The 14,670-nt window shown below is 34.4% G+C and overlaps 1 protein-coding gene across 1 annotated transcript in view; it reads right to left on the reverse strand.

Moving 5' to 3' along the window:
- Positions 1-1,629: 1,629 nt before the first annotated feature.
- LOC129268046 (liprin-alpha-1-like) overlaps positions 1,630-14,670 on the reverse strand; it is a 70,729-nt gene continuing 57,688 nt past the window's right edge. The window contains exons 18-21 of the mRNA XM_064115322.1: positions 14,236-14,518; positions 5,190-5,440; positions 4,521-4,618; positions 1,630-3,278 (exon numbers count right to left, since the gene is read on the reverse strand). Of these exons, the coding sequence (XP_063971392.1) occupies positions 3,013-3,278; positions 4,521-4,618; positions 5,190-5,440; positions 14,236-14,518 (898 nt within the window). The 3' untranslated portion in view covers positions 1,630-3,012. The remainder of the gene's footprint in view (positions 3,279-4,520; positions 4,619-5,189; positions 5,441-14,235; positions 14,519-14,670) is intronic.

Consider the following 14,670-nt stretch of genomic DNA (forward strand, 5'->3'; position numbering starts at 1 on the left):
GAGGCCCCCCCCCCTCAAGGAGTCGCGCGATATTTTTGCCGCGCAAAATTTTTTGAACGCGCTGCTCGCCGACTTTTTACTTTCAAGTCTTGCGCAACTTTTGAGACCAATTATGCGTCACCCGGGTACGCGGTTCCGAAATTACGCAACGTTATGTAAGTGCATGTCAGACCAAAAATTGCTCAAAAACGTGATTTCGTGTACAAAGTCAATGTAAATTGTGTTTTCAAACAAAAATCATAAATGTATGATTAGTTTTAGTTTTGCTGGTCTAAATGTATGTATTTTATGCTGTTTATGATCTTAGAAGAGTCCCCAAAGAATTTCATTGAAAAAACAATGAAAAACAAAGAAATACATAAGAAATTGCAAAAAACAATGTAATACATAAGAAATTGATTTGATATCACAATTTTTTTCATGTAAACTTGCTGAGAACACCACAAAGAGTTTCTATGCCAAAAATTAGAACATTTGGATCTTTATTCATGGAGTTAGAGGAAAAAGTATGATTTCGCATACTAATTATGCATAAATTAGCATAATTACTTAATAACAATTCGCATGAAATAAATTACTATACAATTTTGTAGATTATATCCCAGACAACCTGCGTGCCAATTTTCGGCGCGATCGCGCGGTCGATGGCCGAGATCTCAAGGGGGGCCTGGGAGGCCCCCCCCCCCCCCCCCCCCCCCCCCCCCCGGCCATATGAACTCCCAAAATACCCCGGCCTAGATAGGGTTAATAAGCTAATTTTCTAGTCATTCATTTTTTAAGAGTAAATTACATTATTGGTTATTTTCAGATAACCTTCTCTGGAGATTTATTATTGATTTGGTTTAGGCTGGTCACATATGACCATCATAGTAAACAATGAATTGACCTATAATGTGTGTTGTTGTATTATTAGATAACTGTTGATATAAATGTTCATCCTGGTGTTGGACTTGCGTCTGCGTTACCGACAAACAATTATGATATGTTGTCATTAAACTAGAAACTGTTTCAGTCAAACAATTGTTTTAAGTGTGTTATGATGTAGCTGGAAATCGTAGCATCTGTGTCACAGATTTCAAAACAAAATGTTTAATCTCTTTTGTTTTACAAGATTAGTTTTTTTCCGTTCTCCTCTGTGCATGTTATTGTATGTGAATTTTCTAGGCATCGGATAATCTGTTGTCATTATTGCTAGTGAAAATCAGTTACGATCTCAAAAAAAATTATGCAGTAATCAAAATTAATGAATTTCCATATAAAATTCTAAATAAAATTTAAAAAAAAGCACTATTATCTAATAAGATTCCATTTTCATGATTTTGTTGATCAATAATGTACTACAGATCATATCAAAGTGGATGTATCGGAATCATGCACTAATAAAATGAAAACTCAACCCTGATATGAAATTGATCTTTATTAGAAGCAAGAACCAGGTATTGCAAATTTGAAGTACAGAAAAGATGATTGAGAACCAAAATGTTTACTTATTCATCTATTATTATTTGTATCATAATAATTCTTTAATCCATTTTTTATTCATTTATTTATTTATTACTTATTTCATTATTTTTTTAAAATTCATTCATTATTTATTTATCTATTTTTGTCTTCTATTTTTTTTTTCTTGGGGGCGAGCGGGAGTGGATTCCTTTGCTTATATAATCATTTCACTGGTGACTTGTAAAATGAGATGCAATCAAACACAAATGAAATAAATCAAATCCTCTCAAAATCTTCTAAAAACTCCTACTGTATGTGAAAATTCACTACTTTACATGCGCTTCACACACTCTTAACAGAGTAGATTTGGTGCTTTAATTCCTATCACTGTTATTTCAATATAACTGCTAATATTATAATCAATTAAGCTTTTATTTCAAGATCTCATAAGAAGTATTAAATGGCAAATTCTGAAATACAATTGAGGTTAAATGACAATTAAGAAGTTAAGATGCAATTTCTTAGAAAATACCATGTTTTCTCTCACTGAGAGAGGCACCACCTTTTTTGCTTCCATAAAACCAAGTGACTATCAGGTTGAAATTTACCTCATTTAATTCACGCTCAATTTCCTTACCCATGCAGTATAGCATCAGGACACAGAACAAAAAAAATAAATAAATAAACAAAACTATCTAAAAAACAAAAATCACAAGCGATTAAGAATGGATCAGAAAGTTCAGCCAAAAACTATATCATAATAATAAAAGTGTTATTCTAGTTATCAAAATCACTGAAAATGAAATACATGTGGATGGGGGATGAGTCATTTCAAAATAAATAGGGCATATTAGATTCAATCATTAAATAGATGACAAATAAGGCATGAATATAGACAAGTGAATAGATAATTTATGTTATGCCATATAAATATCAAATGTAAATATAATGGTATCAAAAAGTTAATGAGGGGTTTCCAAACTGTTAGTTGCTTTGTTGATGTTGTTTCTCCAAGAATATAGTATTGTGCTTGTATGAATCAAACTTTTTATAAATACAAAAAAGTAATCCCTATGTTTCTATAAATACAATGACTATTTACCATGACAAGTTTGAGCAAACTTATTTGGTAACTGCACTCACTAAATTGTGTGTAAAATCTCTTTGATTCTCTGAGAAATGTGCGAAATGAAGAACTATAACGTTTATAAAATGACAAGAGTAATTTCTTTTTGCCAATATAACAATATGATCTGAACCACTCATCATTACTAGAGAGATCTTTGAGAAGTAACACTTTTGCTTTTAACATGTGCTCATTTACTCAACAAATAAATAAAAGTTAGTCAGTGGGTTTAGCAACAAGTTTTGCTCAAAACTGACTTGTTAAACAGTTATGGTATTTTCAAAAGGGTTTGTATACGGACCATTTTCTCATGATGATTCCAGGGAGTGTTTCATAACAAGTTTGGTCAGGACGTTCACTGATATACACCCCAATAGATGAGAGCATATTAGTCAATGAAAATTATTAGCAAATTTTATCATGAAGCTGACAAAACTATATTCTCATTGAAGAATATTACATACCTCCTCTAGTCTCCTCTCTGTGCCAACAGTAAGTAGATTATTAAACTCCTGTTCTAACGTGCTTCGTGCCTGCGTGTTTGGTGTTGGAATCTGAAGCGCAAGTGCGAGGGCACTGACATCAAATGTTTCATCCAGAGCAACAATGGATCCATGTACGCCACTTTCCTTCAGGTTTTGAGCAAACTCTTTGAGTCCAATAGAACATACCCACTTTATTACTCTTTCATTGCTCCATACTAATACATCTAAAAGAACAAATATGATAAATACTATTAAGCATCAGGCAAGTATCATGATGTTAACCTAATCATCCAGAGTAGAATCAAATCCATCAGGTAAGCATTATGTAATGCTTTGGAGCATATCTCACTTTCTCATTCTAAACAGCAGAGGGGGCTATTTAATGTATCAGTACTGTGTTAACCCTAAGGTCTGAAACCATTCAGCTTTAATAATGTTCACCCTATAACAGGTGTTGGCATTTATCAAGAATGGACTCATTTCATGACAGACATTGTTACATTACATATATCAGGGATCACTGGCAGATCAGGGGGAGGGGGGGGGGCACAGCCGGCCCGTGCCCCCCCCCCCCCTTTTGAGAAGCAAACTTAAAATTTGTAATGTAAACATGCCACTGAAACAGAAGTGTGCCCCCCCCCTTTGAAAGTGAAGACCTTTCTTTTCTTTTTTTTTTTGCTTGTCAAATTTTTCCTCGGAAAAATGTGCCCCCCCCCCCCCTTTGGAAAATCCTGGATGCGCCCTGTCAGGGAAGCCACTAAGGCTGGATAAAAAAAAATCTGCAAATCATGTAGAATGACCCTTGTCTGACATCAAAAATGTGTTTTCTATGACTGAAAATATCTTGAAAGTCTGAATTAAGACAGTCTGAGAAGAATATACTTCCCTTGGTTGATAAGGTAAAGGAGGAATATCTTTGATTTGATGGTACAGTAGTAACTACATGTAAGCCAAGCTCACAGATAAGTTACAGGCTAAACAGATTCTTATCCCTGCAAAAAATAATCTACATCCTATGAAAGTTCAAGAGAGATTGTTCTTTGAAATGTTTTCATTCTCTGCCAGCATGCTATTTTGCATGTTATTTGGCTACATCACAGATTCTAAAATCAAATATGTATAGCAATAAGTAGAAGGTAATTCCCAAGTCAAATTCCATGTTCTTCAGTGACATGCATAAAAGATTATCATGAAGCAAATATAAATAAATTTTAGTTTACTCCAAGAAAAATGAATTTCAATAACATTTAATTCCATGCAGTAAACTCTGCAGAACCTCACTGCTTTAAACAAATTATTGGTAGTGATTTTACCAACAATGATGGAAAGCTTTATTTCAATAGATCATGAAAGTGAATGCTAGTGTTATCAGACTTTAAACAGTGCCAAGATAAAAGGTACATGTACATGGATAAAGGAATTCCTGGGGATTGCCCTTTATTCAAGTATTTCTATTTTATACTGACCTTTAACCTCTACTGCACTCTCTTCTCTCCTCTTTTCTAATTCCTTCCTATCATAGTTGACTTTTTTCAGACATAGTATACCGTACTGGAAGCTATTCCTGTTGATACAAGTGCAGGATTCAGAGACTTTTAAAACCATGATCTTCAACTCTACTTTAATTCAAGCCTTCTGTGTAAAAATTATACAAAGCCTAAAATTTCAAAAGTAAATGCTGTTTTTCAAAAGCAACCAATTCATGAAAATTTATTTCTGGTTTGCATCCAGTAAATTATATTGCATATTTGATCTGATAGCCAAGTTAGAAAAAAATATTGGGATTTGAACCTGTCATCTACTGACTGCTGGTCAGTGACTGGTCAGTAACAATGAAATAAGAACAAATACCACAATAACTCTGCCTAAGTTAGTCATGGAAGTACATTTCTGGCTTGCACCCAGTAAATTAGATCACATGTCAGTGGAACCTAATTATCGCTATGATCAAAATTGCCCTTACAGTTGTACAATGAACATATACATTAACTTTTAAGACTATACCATTTCACCAAGAAAAGGTGTTTTCACAATTGACCCCCAGCTCTATAAATGGTGTCACCCTAAAGACGGACATCATATATATTTATATACATGTTAGACCATATCATTTGCTAAAGAAGGGGTGTTTTTACCTATGGGAGCTATCAACCATTTTAAGCTGTCCTCTAAGGTCTTTCTTGGTCAGATGATCCAACATCCTTGCATCTACCAGACATTCCATGAACGTTGAGCGGTATTGCGGCAAGCCAATGCTGGTCAACCAATCATTTCCAATCCATTCATGATTCATCTCACCGAATGCTAAAGTCTGCTCAATTGGATGGGGAGGGGGTGGGGGAGGAGAAGGTGGGCGGGGCGGGGGTTCATTGATATTCTCATCAGACTGCATGGCAGAATGTTTTTGTTTTTAATGGATAATGAAACAGAAAGAAGCAAGGTGCACAGTTAGTAACCACAAGGGCATGCAGCTAATCTACCACCAATATATGATACATTCCCATTCCGCCACTTAAACAAGGGAAAAACAGGTTATTAGAGGAGGATGTAATGAATATTTCAGTGATGAAGAGCAAAGTTATTTTTTACTGACCTCTTCCAGAATATTTTTTTATAAAGCTATGCAAAGAAAAAACTGTCTCCTTTTTGTGCAGGATGCTTAAGACCATGGACCCGTTGCATAAAAGCTGGTAACTTTGCCATCCAATGGTAAATACCATGGTAACACTGATCAACAGCCAATAAAAATAATGGATTTCATGAAAGATGCCATTAGATGGCAAAGTTACTATGATAGTAACTTTTATATAATGTTTTTTATGTCAAGGCTACAAATTCCATTTTTATATCATTTTGTTGTTGTTTTTGTTTAATCATTGTTACTTTTTCTTTTATTTTGTTTTCGTTTGTTTTTTATACAAACATATCCTTCAGTTTACAACATGGAAAGCTAATTGATCTGTAGCCTATTCATGACATCCATCTTACATGTATAAACACACTATAACATGAATTTGTTAGCTCTGAGGTATATCATGCAGATCACATAGATATGGATATGCATAATTTGGCATTTTTATTATATTCAAAATATATCTCCACTCAGTATAGCTGATCAAAGCCGACTTTAAGATGAACTTTTTGATTTGCAACAATGTTTTCTGACACGGTTTTCTCCCATTTCTGTCTGGGTAGGTTGCATTACTGTATCTTGAAGGGTGCCAAAGTAAGATATTAGGTAATAAAAGATAAACTTCCAGGGGATGTTTTACAAATATTTATGTATTACCAAAAATTGCAATTGAATTCCCATTTGCATGTGGTCTTAAGCTTTCATTTAATGAGCATCATCTAAAATTCCAATTAGAAACTTGAAGTACCAGTTTGATCTATTTTTTTTTCAACCACTCATTCTCTGTGAACATACAGTGTAATATTCAAAATCAAGCATATCTAGTGCCCTTTCTTGGTGATTTTTATTATATTTTAAAAGGGCTCTTTGAGCCCTTATATCTTATAAATTTAGGAATAGGTTTAATATCCAATGGAAACCCCACACAGATATTTTATTTTGAATGGGCAATCATGATTATAAAGTTTCATAAAATTGTAAAATTTTTCCTGTACACCACTTTTTCATTTTATATACTCCACCAATAGTGCCTACACAATTCACAGTAATGGAGTGGAATAGTGATAGTCACATTTTTAGAGATTTACCCAAATTAAACACATGGTCAGATCATATCTCATAGGATACAGCATAATCATTAGTAAGATTACACATTGTTAAACATCATGAATGCATTGGAACTTATAGGCATGACTCCCCCCTCCCCCATACTTAAAATTTGAAAAAGTTTGATTTTTTTTTTTACAGAAATGAACTAATGAGAGTAATCAGAGACTTTGTGTGATACTGTTTTCCAAAAGTAGAATATTAGATTATTTCCTTTAAATGACACCATTAATATCACCTCAGGTGAGGGAGACAAAGAGCCCCCTCCCCTTTCCCTCTGGCAGTCTCGCCTGCATTACGCCATTCAATAGAGCAGCAGTGCTGACTTTGAAAACTACTATAAAATCATTATTTTCAAAAACATTATTCACATGGTAATGAAATACAAAGTTCATTGACCCTAAATATCATTTGACCTTGATCCTGTGACTGAAGACTTGATTACCCTTATATCCACATCTCATGAACTAGATCCAAAAAAAATTTAAGTTATGATTTTAAAGAGAAATTCCAGTATTTGCAGTAAACACTGATTTCATGAGAAAGTCTGTAAAACAAGGCTTAATTGTCAGTATATCATCGAGGATCTAGATCTGGTACAGTTACATAAACTGAACTTTGTGAAATCTTGAAATCTACGCTGAAAAATGTTCACACTGAAGATCACCAACACAGATAGGCACACGTGGGACAGTGTATTATTATTGCTAAAATAAAGACCCGACGGAAGTGACCGAATCCGCGCTTATTTTGCTTATTTCTCAGCATTCACACAATTTCTTCCAGAATCCTTTGGCACATATTTTTTATTCATACAAACAGACACTTAGGTGGTCATTATATTAGATTCTGTAAAAAGTCATTTTTAGATCGTTACCAAAACTGGAATTTATCTTTAATTCAACAAATAGCCCCAACACAGTCAAAGCTCATTGACCTTGGTCATGTGACCTGAAACTCACACAGGACTTCACTGATGCTTATGTTCCAAGTTTCATGAACTAGATCCATATACTTTCACTGTTATGACTAGGGTCGCAAAGGGCTGGAAACTTTCCGGAAATTCTGGAAAATTTCCATGGAAAGTTTCTGAGATTTTCAGCTGCCGGGAATTTTGGGAATTTTCGGGAATTATCACTTTTTCACAAAAGTGATAAATTCTGTTTTTAAATACAAAATTATAAATTTATATCCTCAAATATTATACTTTTGTATTTAATCTATTCTTCATTCTTTAAATTGCCCTGGCCTGGGTAATAAAAATACATTCATCAAACTGTACAGACAATACATTAAATGTATAGTACATGTATATGTATCAAGTAACATGATGGAGCATTATGTACAAAATGAAGCTTATCAATTCAACATGAAAAATAAAACATTGCATTACACTATTTTTCATTTCTCTTTGCCCCTTACATGTAGTCTGAACGCACAGACCCTTATTGAAACTTTGATCCATAAGTGGGTCTTCACACAAGACTAGCAAGAATACAACTTTCTGTTGAACAAAAGGACCTTCTGTACACAAGTCATTGGCAGAAACCTTAGGCTGCAGACTACTTTCCTCGAGTGCAGGGTTTGCACTAGTCTGCTGTGCGAAGCCTTCACTTGAGTTAAGGGTCTGAATGTGCAGCCTACTCATGCCTTGTGTACTGAAGGCCCTCTCGCTCAGGAAATAGCAAGATTTTATGTGCTAGTCTTTGTGTGGAGACCCACTTGTTGATAAAGTTTAATCAGGGTCTGTGGATGCAGACTAGGTTTGCACAGCAGACTAATCCCACCCGCAGCTATGGCACTGGCTTGAGTCTTTAAATGGGAAAAATCAGGTCCAGGAACGAAAAATGTTAAATTACTTGAGATGCCCCCCTCCATCCCCGAAAAAATTGGGGGGGGGGGGAATAACAATATAATGGCTGACTTTGAGAACAATCAAGATGAATAATTTTTCACAAAGGGAGAAAAAAAAAACATGCACTAAGTTTGTTAATAATAATAATAATAGTGGTATATTTACCCAGGGTAACCACTTCAGTTCCGAAAACTGTTCTCCCAGTGGGCCCTGCTATTATTGACCTTTGACCTTGATTGAGATTGAGAAACTTCTATTAATTTCATATCTTTTGTAATATTAAATTACAATCTCATATCAGTTTCATTTTATTTGATCTGGTATTTTAAAAATAATGAACAAAATGTTTCTGTCCGAGAGGGTTAATTGAACTGAAATAAACTTCAAGCTTGAACCAGCAATCTGTATACTCTATATACTTTATACTCATCAAATTAACTCCGCAAACAGCACCAATTTCTCACTTCTGCTATGCAGAAATAAATGAGAAATGAATTAATGATAATAAAATAATAATAATAGTAATAACAACAATGTTATAATTATTATTAGCAATGATTCGCATTATCTGCAAAAAGATCAGAATATCCAATAGGCATCATTCCATGAACAATGTATATCCATTGTGTAAAGCATTTGCAGTGTACATGTACTGCCATCGCACGTACCATTCAGCCACTAATACAGTAAATCAACTTTTACATGAAATTCATTGAAATTCTGCCTTGTCTGACTGTCTTAGCATAATATTTGGCTTGAAACTTGCTGACAAAGCACAATCAAGCATCATTTGCCAGGGTACTCCTTTTGATTCCTGTATATAAATATCAGAAAAATGCTACTTTTTGAAAATTCCCAACATTTCTTGAAAATTCCTGAAAATTGCCGAAAATTCCCAATAAATTCCCATTTATTCCCATGGAAAGTTTCCACCGCGAATTTTGCAACCCTAGTTATGACATTTCAAAAAACCTAACCTTGGTTAAGAATTCAAATGCCCCAAACATAATCTAAGTTTATTGATCATAAATGACCTTTGACCTTGGTCATGTGACCTGAAACTCACAAAATATGTTCAGTAATAATTAATTACTCTTTTGTCCAACTTTTAAGAGCCGGATCCATAAAATGTCAAAGTTATGATGGAAATCAACAAATGCCCCCAACATGGCCAAAGTTCATTGACCCTAAAAAACCTTTGACCTTGGTCGTAGGACATGAAACTCAGGCAGGATGTTAAGTAATACTTGATTACGCTTATGTCCATGTTTTAAGTTATGATGACATTTCAAAACTTAACCTTTGGTTAAGATTTTGATGTTGATTCCCCCAAAATAGTTTTAGTTCATTAATCCTAAATTACCTTTGACCTTGGTCATGTGACCTTAAATTCAGCCAGGATATTCACTAATACCTAGATATTCACTAATACCAGGATATTCACTAAAACCCCTATGTCCAAGTTTCATGAATTAGGTCCATATAATTTCTAAGTTATGATGACATTTCAAAAACTTAACTTTGGGTTAAGATTTGATGTTGACACCGCCATTAGAAAAGCGGCGCCTATAGTTTCGCTCTGCCATGCAGGCGAGACAAAAAGGGGACTTCATTTTCTAAAACCAGCTCCACTAGTAATTTATCAATCGTTTTCAATACACAAAAATAATAACATTACCCGCCAATTTATCCCCGAAAATAGTCATATAAACAAATAAATTAATAAAACAATAAGATAATTACAAAAAAAATGTAAGATTTCCAGAGCAGGATCATGATTGTAAGCTAGAAATACAATTTATAATCATACAAAGCATTCACCAGATACTGGCTACAAGTAAACATTTGAACAAAAAGCAAGTAGGGATGCAGCTACAATGCATTTTACTTTTCCAAACATGGGGATAAGATATTAAAGCTTCACAATACATATAACTTTTCATCATTCAAGCTGCAGCTGAATACACATATATATTGAACCACAAGACTTTTTAGGTATAAAAAGTGCACATAAAACCTGCCTTACACAGTACATGTATGTACATGTATGACTGTGAATGGATATTCAGTGAAATTGCAAAAAAAAGATTCAAATTGTCAATTGTTTCTGACCAAGGCCCAGAATGGTCATCCACATAAGATAAAATTGATTGATAGCATTTAGGTCTGACAGAGGGCTGAACATGATACTCTGCCTGGTTGGCCATTGTTTTGAATTAAATGGGCCATATCTTATACCGCTTTGACAAACTCATAATCTTTTGGTCCAGACCAGGCCCGCACTAAAGTAGTTCACATCTTAAAACAAGTCGAGTGCCTCTGGCAGTCTTACCTGCATTATGCGATTCAATATAGCAGCAGTGCTGACGTTCAAAATTACTATGAAATAATTATTCACAAAAAACACCATTCATATGCTGATACAATACTAAGTTCATTGACCCTAAATGATATTTGACCTTAATCATGTGACCTAAGACTTGTCAGTGATTTTCTTTATGTCCACAAATTCATAAACTATATCCATAAACTTTGAAAGTTATGAAGGCAATTTAATAATTACCTCCAACATGGCCAAAGCTCATTGACCTTAATGACCTTTGTTATGTGACCTGAAACTTGCACAGGATGTTCGGTGATACTTGATTACTTTTATGTCCAAGTTTTATGAACTAGACCAATACAATTTCAGAGTTATAATGCTAATCAACAAATACCCCTAAAATGGCCAAAGTTCATTGACCTTGAATGACCTTTGACCTTGGTCATGTGACCTGAAACTCGCACAGGATATTCAGTGATAATTGATTACTCTTATGTCTGATTTTTATGAATCAGATCCATAACTTTCAAAGTTATGATGGTAATTCGACAAATACCCCCAAGTTGGCCGAAGTTCATTTACCTTAAATGACCTTTGACCTTGGTCATGTGACTTGAAACTCGGGCAGAATATTTGATTACCCTTATAGCCAGATTTCATGAACTAGGTCCATATACTTTTTAAGTTATGATGACATTTCACAAACTTAACATTAGGTTAAGATTTCGATATTGACGCCGCCGCCATCGGAAAACCGGCACCTAAAGTCTCACTCTGCTATCACCCATTTAAAAACTCGGGCACATAAGGAATAATTGTCATGGTAACTAAACACGCCATATACAGAGCAGAAGTGCTCCATACTGTTACCTCTGTCCATGCAAGGAATGTTGCCATGGGCCTGCTATCTTTCATTAAGTTTTTGGTCGGCGCCTGGTGTGGGCCTGGCGCTGGTCTGGTGCTGATAAAAGCAGCACCAAGTCCGGGCCTGGCATGGATTATTTTAGCCCACACCATTCAGAAACTCAAAATTTTCACGACTTAGCCCGGGCCAGGTCCAGACCAGAGAGTAAATGAAAGGGATATTAGGTTCCTATTCATTCAGCAATTTTCAAGACTTTTTCATTTAATTACCTTGAAAATACTGTTTAAAAAATCCAAACAAAATTTCTTTCTAATTCCAGTAACAGCCATTTACACTGTGTGAGGCATGCTTTAAAGAAGAACATCCTACTGAAAAAAAAATAATAAAAAGTATCAATAAAGATCCATTTAAACATCGTAATAATTAACTAGGAAATCCATAACCAAGAGACGAAGTATAGAAAAATAACACATTCAGCATGCAGTAAAACAGCATTAGTGACAATCACATGCACTTCTCCCTTAGATAAACATTCTGCGAAGGGGGCATCAAGTTTAAAATTGAATGTTAAACTGTATTATATCAAATAAAGATGAATGCTCTAATACTAGTACGGACCAATATCAAATTGGCCCACGAGACTGTCTCATACATGTATGTATCAATAAAATAAACCAAATGGATGCAGTCTCATAACCTGCATGGAACTTTTGTAAAATAAATATATCATTTACTTGTCTTGTTTTGCTCGATTTTGATTTTGGCTCATTTACAAAAATGATCCATATACAGTTCACATGATACAAGACCAAATGCCCCCAAAACAAAAGAAATAAACAAAAAAAATCATATTAACATAGAAACTGTCACATTGTCTGTTAGCACAATAGTAAACAAGTGAATAATGTCATCAAATTTAAATTGAAAATTGTCAGTTTTAACAACTTAGGGTGGTACATGTATAATTACTATGCAAAATTGCATTAAATGTAAGGTGTACTGGTAAATATAACTGTCCAGATAATTACTTATTATATATACACAGGAATACCACCCCCCCCCCCCACCTCATAACTCCACTACATATATTCCTAGAATATTTCTAGCTGTTCAAAGTTAAAATAATTGTATCTGTTGATTACGAGTTGACTTTCATATCATATCTGAACATTAAATATTAATGTCTTTTATAGGGATCATTAAGAGACTTATGAAAACATGCAAAATTATACTCTGAAATATTGAAGTTTTTTTTGTTTCTTGTGAATTTAAATATGTAGTACATTTAAATTACATTTCAGAGAATGAACGAAGCACCCAGGCATCTATTTGTAATAAACATGAATTGTTAGGGCCCGTTTCTCAACACCCGTCATATCTTTGTCCACCAACTACGGAGTTAGTTCCAATCTTACCAAACCAGTTTCACAAAAGGCATGAGACTTAGCCTAAGTCACAAAATAGCATTATTTTCAAAAAGCAAAATTTTGATAAATCTGCTATTATTGTGATGAATTGGGAAATACATCTAATCAAAATAACATCAGATGCAAATATACATCATGCATACTCAAACCCTGAAGACTGGAGCATTCAATTGCTGAGAAAATGAAATTATGAATAATTTATTTCATGACTAAATAATCACATGTGGACGTTGAGATGGATACCCCCGTGATATCAAATTTTAATAGTTTACGGAAGTAAACTATAAGGTTCCCTTTGTAAAACGATGACAATTATTTTTTTTTTTTATGATTCCAAACATCAGGATGTAGTGTAACATAACTTTTTTTGTATGTATAACTTAAAGATATAGTTTGTCAAAATGTTGAAAAGGGTCTGAAAATAATGAATACGAGTCCAGTTATGGATGGCCTGATGTGGCAGAATCTTTATCGATTCAATTATTTTACTATTTAAAAATAAATGGTTTTGTGGCTTTTTATCAACAGTGTTTATAGTTTCTGTGTATTACAATTATTATTGAATGATCTATCCCCCTTGTTTTACAATGTAATTTCGACTTCTATAACTGATTACTGAAATTGTCAAATTTGAGACACTTTTGCTTGTCATAGTCTACCCATGTGATGCCACTACGTCATTATGAAAGAAGTTATGACAGGGTTGGAGGGGTCATAAATATTTAGTGAGGTTGTTGTCCTTGATCTTGGCAAAGAGGGCTTTGTGAAACGGTTAACAGACAAGTAGCTCACTATCTCCAATTTAGTCAAGAAGAATTATGACGGTGTTGAGAAACGGGCCCCAGGTGTTGAATATTGGCAATATTGACAATAACTAACAATATGCTTCATGAAATATCAATATGTTTGTATTATAAAGAATTAACTGTTGAACCCATCCCCAATAAAAAAACTGGCAGTAATTATACTCACTGTCCGGGATGTGGGCGGAGCTGACGGACTTGTAAGGCTGACCATTTCTTGAATAGCTAGTCTTAATTTCAGTCTGTGAAGTGGATTACTAATACCGATTTCTCTTTGTATCTCTGTATCAGAGAGTGCAGACATGATGGCACCACTTTTCACATTTGCTCGACACGCTGCTACATACCATGCAGGCATTCCTACCCAGAGTTCCAACCATGCAACTACAGTAGGACCGTTCCATAGTGCAAATGGGGTTCCTGCTCTTATTGCTTCTGCTAATAATTCATGTCTGGATACACAGAAATATATTAAGAAAATATAAGATGAGTGCTGGAATATTTGATAACAATGGATTATTAGGCCCGAATTCACAAAGGTGGTTTTTAAAACCATTGGTTGAACCCATGGTCATGCAGATTTCCTTTTTAAATTACGCTTATT

This window comes from Lytechinus pictus, unplaced genomic scaffold (assembly GCF_037042905.1).
Source record: "Lytechinus pictus isolate F3 Inbred unplaced genomic scaffold, Lp3.0 scaffold_27, whole genome shotgun sequence".
In the NCBI taxonomy this organism is placed as follows: Eukaryota; Metazoa; Echinodermata; class Echinoidea; order Temnopleuroida; family Toxopneustidae; genus Lytechinus; species Lytechinus pictus.